Below are 8,414 nucleotides of genomic sequence, written 5' to 3'. Positions count from 1 at the left end.
TTTTAATGTGTTGACTTGAGTTTTTCTTTTATAAGTTAGAAAGGATTGAAATTAAATTCCAGCTAAAATGTAATTTTTGTCTTTGTATTTTTTAATTGAAACATTTTGTCTCTCACTTTTAAAAAATTTACGATTTTAGTCTTTTTATTTTTTAATTGAAATATTTCGTCTCCACTTTTAAAAAATCTATGAGTTTAGTCCCCTTGATCAATTTCTATGAAGTTTTTAATTTTTTTAATAAATTAAGCTTGTTAACAATTAAATAATTAAAAAAAAATTGTCATGTGAATAATAAATAAATAGGTATTCGTCAACGTTTAAAATTGACCACAAGAATTAAAATTATAGATTTTTTTAAAAGTGAAAAACAAAATGTCTCAATTAAAAAATAAAAAACTAAAATTATAAACTTTTTAAAAATAAGATATGAAATGTCTCAATTAAAAAATATGGAGACTAAAAATATGAATTTAAAAAAATAGCATGACTAAAATTATAATGTAGTCTTAAATCTTTTAGTATATCACAACTACTCAAAGTGGGCCTCCTCTAAATTTGGGCCTATTCAGTTTTTTTAGGGAAAAGATTTAAAAGTTATACTAGGATTCCAACACCTTGCTTGACTATCCATGGTCCCTGCCACAAACAAATCACAAAGTGTGTATAGTTTTAGAGATACTCTTCTTTATCCACCTTATTTTGGTGGCTTAAACTTAATTTTTATCATTCTATTATCAATTATTAGTATTTCACCAATTCAGTATCCTCATTTTTTCTTTTACAAATATGATTCCAACTATTTTATTTGTTGCATCCAATATTTAATGGAAATGTCTAACATGACACTTGATTGTATTTACCCTGATGTGATATTCTACTACATTATGATGAGTATTTCAATTAAATATTAAATGTCAAATTAATGGATAGACCAAAATTACTTAATTAAAATAATAAAGAATCAAATTTGCAAAAATAAAAAATAAAAGACCACATATATGAAATAACAATAGTAACATAATCAAAAGTATAACTAAGTCTTTTTGTTTGAATTTATGATGAAGATAACCTTAAAAATATATGGTATTAGCTTAAATCTCGAGTTTCTGTAAGCATCATCTCCATGAACAAAGCTATGCAATGAAGGATTGTCTTCCATAGGAGTTTTCATCATGTAATAGAGTCCAAAGGAATACAAGGAACTTCCAGGCACCTGATTCATGATAAAATCATACATTAAACAATATGTTTCTCAATAACAAGGGTGAATGCAAAAATCAAGATGAGGTTATACTGAATTGGAAGTTGACAACAAAAAAGAATTCTGCCCCCCCCATTTTTTGCATATTGCTAAATCAATCCAAAAGCAGAAATGTGAGAATGACAATATTTCAGCAATAATGATTCTTTTTGAGTCTTTTGACATAATCATTAGAAACCATCAACAATGACAGAAAACCATACATAAGTAGCAAAATAAGGATAGAAAATAAACCTGAACTATGCTACCAGGACGACTGCATAGAAAATAGGATAACAATTTTCTTTTTCATAAAAAATCAAATAAATATATATAACAAATTAACAACAATTCATGAATGTTTTTTCTCTGAATCAACAATTTATGACTGTTGTTAACAAAATATTGAAAAACAACTCACGAAAACCGTTTGCCATTAATTTTTGGGGCGTTTTTTATTTGTTGTGTTTAAAAATATAAAAGAAAAAAATCGTTATATTTGTGAATTAAATACGTTTTTTTTTCATTACAAGGATAAGTCATAGGTTAAAAATGTTGAATGGTAATTAAAAACATTCATTCTTTTACAACGTCTTCAACATTCATTCTTTTATAAACACATCTCGATGAACACAATTCTTATGGGTTCTCACTTCTTTATATTTAATCAAGCTTATGTAATTGTAGTAGTTAAGAATGGAAATTAAGATCACATCAAGAGAAACCATTAAACCATCATTGTCCACTTCTACAGAATGCAAAACCCACAAATTATGTTTGTTTGATGTGTTTCAACTCAACACCTATTTTCCATTAATCCTTTTTTATCATAATACCACTAACACAAAAGGATTCTCATATGTCTCAACTCAATTGAAGAAATCACTGTGTGAGGCACTAACTATTTTCTACCCTCTTGGAGGTAGAAGAGGTGATTTATTCTCCATTTATTGCAATGATGAAGGTGCAATTTACATGGAAGCCTCAGTGAATATCAACATGCAAGAGTTCCTAAACCCACCAAAATTAGAATTGCTAAACAAATTACTTCCATGTGAGCCTAACAAGTGCCATCCCTACCAAGAAGTCTTGCCCCAATTACTTGTTCAAGTGAACCTTTTCCAATGTGGAGGAATAGCTATTGGAATGTGCAACCTCCACATCCTCTTGGATGCATATTCTTGTAGTGCTTTCTTGAAAACTTGGTTTGCCATTTGCAAAGGGTCAAAGGAACACCATTGGTGTACGTGCCGGCATGTTAAATATTAACAAAGACTTAAATGCTTCTTGTCCATTACTCTCTAACAGACAAATTGTTTTTTCTTTACAATTATATCCTACAAATCTTTATTATAATTATAAAATCTATCAATAATAAATGAATTTTTATAAAAACATTATCTATTAAATTCATATTTTTTATTAATAATATAAATTATTAGAAAATTCTTAAAAGAAATTTATGGGTGAGACAAAATAGGTGAATTATTATAAATCTTTTAATTTCTATTTTGAGTATATACATATTAAAAAAATTATTAGAAAACTGTAAATTTTTTTAAAAAAAATATAAAATATTAAACTAAATTGAGACGACCCAAAATATAATTTTTAGAATGTACTAAATTTAATTTTGAAAATTCAAACATGCTAAAATCAATCTTGTAGGAGAACCAGACCAAGTTAATGGGACTGACAAATGATACAGACATTAATATATGTAAGGTGATGGAGTCAGCAGAAGCGGCAAGGTGTTTGGGGCCACAACTTTGCTTGTGTTGGGTTGGCAGTGTCGCATATGCTCAGTCAGCCACCTTTCCGTTGAAAGTTTCTAAAGTGCACACTATTCATTTCCCTTTTTAATATACATTCTAGATAACGTAAACTAATAACATGATTAGCATTTCTCGCATAAAATATACATTAATTTATCTGTTTTCTAATTTTGCAAGAACTAGTTCAAAATTATTGTTTTTAAACTTAATAGTTTTACCTCGCCTTGTAATTATAAATTGCATTTGGTAATTTTTTTAATCTGTAAAAATATAAAAAAATTATAATAACTCAAGTCATTTTGATCAATCAATTAAATTAAATTTTCTTATTACTTAATAAGTATCAATCCCGATAAGTTGTACATATATATACATGAAGATACTTCCTCCATTTTAGTTTATACAACGTTTAAGGTTATGACGCAGGTATTAAAAAATATAATTAATTTTTCGAATTTCATAAAAAATATTATACAACTTTCTAATATATCTTTTATCTCTCTAATAACTTCTCATATTACCGTATAATATTCTCATTAAGTGTAACGAGTTTTCATAATAAATACTCATGTTGCACCCTTTCATCTTCAACACTTTAATTAGCAAGTAAATATTACTGCTTGAAGAATAAAAAGTGGTTTTGAATAGAGAAAGAAATGGACTGGGAGAGACAAATTCCAAGAATTGAGAACAATATTATTAATGCATGGAGTAGTATTAATTATGGGTAATTTTGAAAAAAAAAACACTTAATGCAACGTTGATTTTGTAAAATGCCATATAATGTTGAACAAGTTTTTTTCTTTAAAACGTTGTATAAACCGGAAAAGATGGAGTATATAATATAAATAATTATAATATCATATATATTGATTAAATATAATCCTTTGTTTTCAACTTTTTCATATTACTGTAACAAAAAATGATAGGAAAAGTTAATACACAAAAATTAATTATAAAAAATTTAATATCTAAAAATATATACTGAAAATTATTATTTTGAATGCTTGTAACGCATTTAGCCTATGAAATATTTTAAGAGTAGTAAATTTAAATATTTATTTTCTTCTTTTATAAATACTAAAACATTTATGCAAACAGACTTTAATATCCTTGATCGAGTTAATTAGTGTATATTTGATGCAACATTTGATATCGTGTTATATATATATATATATATATATATATATATATATATATATATATATATATATATATATATATATATAAAATAATAAGAACAATTTGTTTGTCGACAAATTAACTTTTATCGAAAAACTCATCTCAGTTTCTTTCACAACATGAATAAAAAACACACATTTAATTTAATTCAAATTAACCATTCAAAACTAATTAAAACTGACTCACTATCATTAAGGAGTCATGTGAATAGTCCCACTTACGAGTATTAAGATCCACTTTAAAGAGAAGTTTTCTTATACCATAATAAAAGTCACGTTAAACATCCAATTTCCCTTGAACCCAAAAGAAAGCCACGTTAAACTCTAATGTCTTGAAACTTTTCAAACTGTTTCTACTCAACTGTGCAGAGCACATCACTTTGCTTTTCCAAACCAGCTTGCTTTCCCACGTTTGTCATAACTTCTACTCTAAATTGACTCATACAGAACTTTAACTTAAATTTACCAAAGTATTTAATAGTTTCTAGAGAGAACAAAATGACAAAACAACAATAAGAAAAGAAAAAATCAAAAACAAAGATACAAATGAATGAATGGAAGGGAGTGGTAGGGAGGTGGTGGTGTAGTAAAAGTGAGGTCAAGGTCGGCGAAAGCGAGACTCAAACCAAAAGGTTTATTGCTATTAATATTTGGCTCTGTTTTTCAGTGTCAAATTGCATTATTGCAATAATCAAATGCACTAACCACACTCCATCACCCCCATATATACCCCTTCTCCTCTCACACTAATTAACACACTCATCAAAAAACCCTTCTTTCTTTCAGGTTCATTACTTGATCAGTGTCAAAAGGGTAGTTGCAAATTGCAATGGCTAAGCATGATGTTGAGGGTGGTTCCTTCTCAGCAAAGGACTACCATGATCCTCCTCCAGCACCTTTGATTGATGCTGAGGAACTCACACAGTGGTCCTTCTACAGGGCTTTGATTGCTGAATTCATTGCCACATTACTTTTCCTTTACATCACAGTGCTCACTGTGATTGGTTACAAGAGCCAGAGTGATGTCAAGGCCGGGGGTGATGTGTGTGGTGGAGTTGGCATTCTTGGCATTGCTTGGGCCTTTGGTGGCATGATCTTCATCCTTGTTTACTGCACTGCTGGAATCTCCGGTGTGTTATCACTTTTCAATCTCATAGACACCCTTTTAATTTGCTTGCGTGGACTTCAATCTCTTTTGTTGGATTGGCTTGGTTTCCTTTCTATATTCTGATTTCTTAGCATCCAAAGAGGGAAAGTTGCTTTCTTAGAACTCTAATTTAAGGTTTTAAATTGCGGTCGCGCTGTTATGGTTTCGTGGCAGTCCTTGATGTTGCGGGAAATTGCAGACAAATATGACCAATGTGGCAATGTGGTTGCAATTGACCAAAATTATGGTCGCAGACTGTTCTTAAAATCTTAGATTGTTGTAGAAATATCAAGCATACCCCCATTTAGGCAATTAGCATTCTCGGTTTGGTTTTGAGTGCTTATGAAATGATATAATGGTGTTCGTCAAATTTAACTGGCCTTTCATGTTTAATAATTCCCCTTTTCTCTCAAGTTTCTAAGCCTCCAAACTGAGGAAGCTGGTGCATTTGTGCTTCTTTTCTTGGTTGGAAGTAAACAAATATCCATGGCTTGATTTGTTTGCAAATTTTGGTTTCCTATTCTGAAAACTGTAATTTTTCTATCCAATGTAGGGGGTCACATAAACCCAGCAGTGACATTTGGGCTCTTCTTGGCTCGCAAGGTATCTTTGATTAGAGCCATAATGTACATGGTGGCTCAATGCTTGGGAGCCATGTGTGGAGTTGGGTTGGTTAAGGCATTCCAAAAGGCATACTACAACAGGTATGGTGGTGGAGCCAATGAACTCAGTGAAGGGTACAGCACAGGTGTTGGATTGGGTGCTGAGATTATTGGAACCTTCGTTTTGGTCTACACTGTCTTCTCTGCAACTGACCCAAAGAGGAATGCTAGAGATTCTCATGTGCCGGTATGAATTCAATCATTCATTGCATTGTAGTTCTGTTTGTGCTTCTTTTGAAAAAATACATTGTTGCATTAACTGTAGAGGAAAATGTATATCATATTATATTGTCGTATACCCAGCTTTTATGCAAGCATGGATTCACTATCAGGACTTTCAGGTTTTAAATAGGAGATTAAGTTCCTTTAAATCAGTTTAGACTGGTTATAGGTAAATTAAAAAAGTTGAGTGGCAGTGACTTAGCTATTATCAGACATCTCAACTTCAAGCATCTAGCTTTGCCTTCTAAATGAAATTAAGAAGCTTTGATGAATTTTCTTTGATGAATTTTCTTTGTTTTCATGTATAATTAGTTGTGGTTCTTGTTTCTTGAAATGAGTGTCAGTATATGGATTCACAGTTCAATCAATTGGATGTTTTTAATTCATTGAACTTTACAATTATTTTTAAAAATTCCACTCCATTTCCAGAACTTGCACATGCTGCCACTCTATAATTTTCCTGTTTGAAATGATAAAGTTTACAGCCTATGCTATCATGCAGTTTCCATTTTCATAAAAAGTTTTGGCACATTCAACATATATATGTTTATTATTATTAATAATAATAGTTATAAAAGCTTTATTTTTAATATTCATTTCATAATAATGTGAACTGGTTCATCCTTCTTTTCACTTGGATTTCCTTTTGATATTGGAATCTAAATCCTTCTTGTCACTACTTTATCTAGAGACTTCATCCGCAATTAAATATTGCATAGATAAGGCAGCTTGCAATGTAGATGAAACTTTCCACTTTTCATGCTGGTCTTTCCTTTCTTTCTAATACTTGTTTGATTGTCTTATCCTCAAAACAAGAAAGTGGGTAACCTTTTCCTGTGGGCATATTTCATGTCTTAGTAGTGAACCTATCTCTTTCTTTCACCAAAATTACCAAGTACATGATGGTTTTTATTGAAGTGAAATGTTGTTACCATATGCTTGAGTAATATGGGCCTATTAATTACCATATCTAATTGCAGTTGCATTGGCCACAATGATTGCAATAAGGAATTATAAGGTTGGTTTGGTGATAAAAGAAGAAGGGAGGGAGAGAAAGGTTGTGCATTCGATTCTTCCCACTAACAAAAAACTAACAATTAACAACTAATAATTGCCGATAAAAAAACCAATGATTGCAATAAAACTGCAACCATGTCTGCTATTTAAAATGTTAATGATTAATTTAGATTCATATGTTTTGCTTAACTTCTTATCTACATTTTTTGTTTTAATTCCGCCACAAGTTTCTTATTATGGTTTTGTTATGCGTTTGAAGGTTCTGGCTCCACTTCCAATTGGTTTTGCTGTGTTCATGGTTCACTTGGCAACCATCCCAGTCACTGGCACTGGTATTAACCCTGCTAGGAGTTTTGGAGCCGCTGTGATGTACAACCAAAAGAAGGCTTGGGATGACCAAGTGAGTATCTGTCGTCTGAATTTAATAACATGCAAGTTTTATACTATAATCAAATTTATAATTTGCCATGTCAAGTAAGTAAGTAACAAAGGATAAAATAGATGGCACTTTTGGCTGATATGTTTTTGTTTCTTATGCTTGTTCAGTGGATCTTTTGGGTTGGACCGTTTATTGGAGCAGCCATTGCAGCCTTCTACCACCAATTCATCTTGAGAGCAAGTGCTGCTAAGGCTGTTGGATCATTCAGGAGCAACCCCACTATTTGAGTCAATTTCCTCTTCATGGGAGGATAGTGGAAATGGAAAAAAAATCATGGGAAGTGTTTGTGCTTTGATCCTCTTTAGATTGAAGGTTCTTTAAGACAATGAAGCCTTTAGTAAATAGTAAAAACCCTTTAGTATTTGCAAGCACTTTCCTATGTATTTCCTTGTTAGAATTAAGCTTTTTCTTGAGATATTGGAAGTAAAATCTATTAGATGTCTTGTTTTAATATTTTGTGATGTGTAATAAGTTCGACATGTTGTTGGTGAACTAGTTTGGTAACCCATATTTTGAGGGATGCTAGGCCAATGTCACACTTTTTGCTTGTGATATTGTATTTTCACCAAAAACAAGTCACTGTATGTATGTTTGGAAAATTAAGAACGAAAATACACTTTCATTCCACCATAGAAGCTTCGTGTTCTGTTTTTTTCTCTCTTCTTTTGTTTTTATTTTCCTACATGGTATCCAGATTTAAGAGCTTGATCTTTAAGGGTATTTGAGGGTGA

The 8,414-nt window shown here is 30.9% G+C and overlaps 1 protein-coding gene across 1 annotated transcript; it reads left to right on the top strand.

The window, feature by feature from the left end:
• Positions 1–4,884: 4,884 nt before the first annotated feature.
• LOC114383696 (aquaporin PIP2-2-like) lies at positions 4,885–8,315 on the top strand. The gene is made up of 4 exons (XM_028343426.1): positions 4,885–5,326; positions 5,897–6,192; positions 7,504–7,644; positions 7,791–8,315. The coding sequence occupies exons 1-4, from the start codon at positions 5,026–5,028 to the stop codon at positions 7,908–7,910; spliced, it is 858 nt and encodes a 285-aa protein (XP_028199227.1). The 5' UTR covers positions 4,885–5,025; the 3' UTR covers positions 7,911–8,315.
• The last annotated feature ends 99 nt before the right edge of the window (positions 8,316–8,414 follow it).

Source organism: Glycine soja, chromosome 2 (genome assembly GCF_004193775.1).
Source record: "Glycine soja cultivar W05 chromosome 2, ASM419377v2, whole genome shotgun sequence".
Lineage (NCBI taxonomy): Eukaryota > Viridiplantae > Streptophyta > Magnoliopsida > Fabales > Fabaceae > Glycine > Glycine soja.
This window is presented reverse-complemented; position numbering and strand designations above follow the sequence as displayed.

Coding starts and splice junctions, on each gene's coding strand:
- LOC114383696 (XM_028343426.1), top strand. CDS start 5,026: ATGGCTAAGCATGATGTTGAGGGTGGTTCCTTCTCAGCAAAGGACTAC. Junction 5,327..5,896: donor CTGCACTGCTGGAATCTCCG/GTGTGTTATCAC, acceptor TATCCAATGTAG/GGGGTCACATAAACCCAGCA. Junction 6,193..7,503: donor CTAGAGATTCTCATGTGCCG/GTATGAATTCAA, acceptor ATGCGTTTGAAG/GTTCTGGCTCCACTTCCAAT.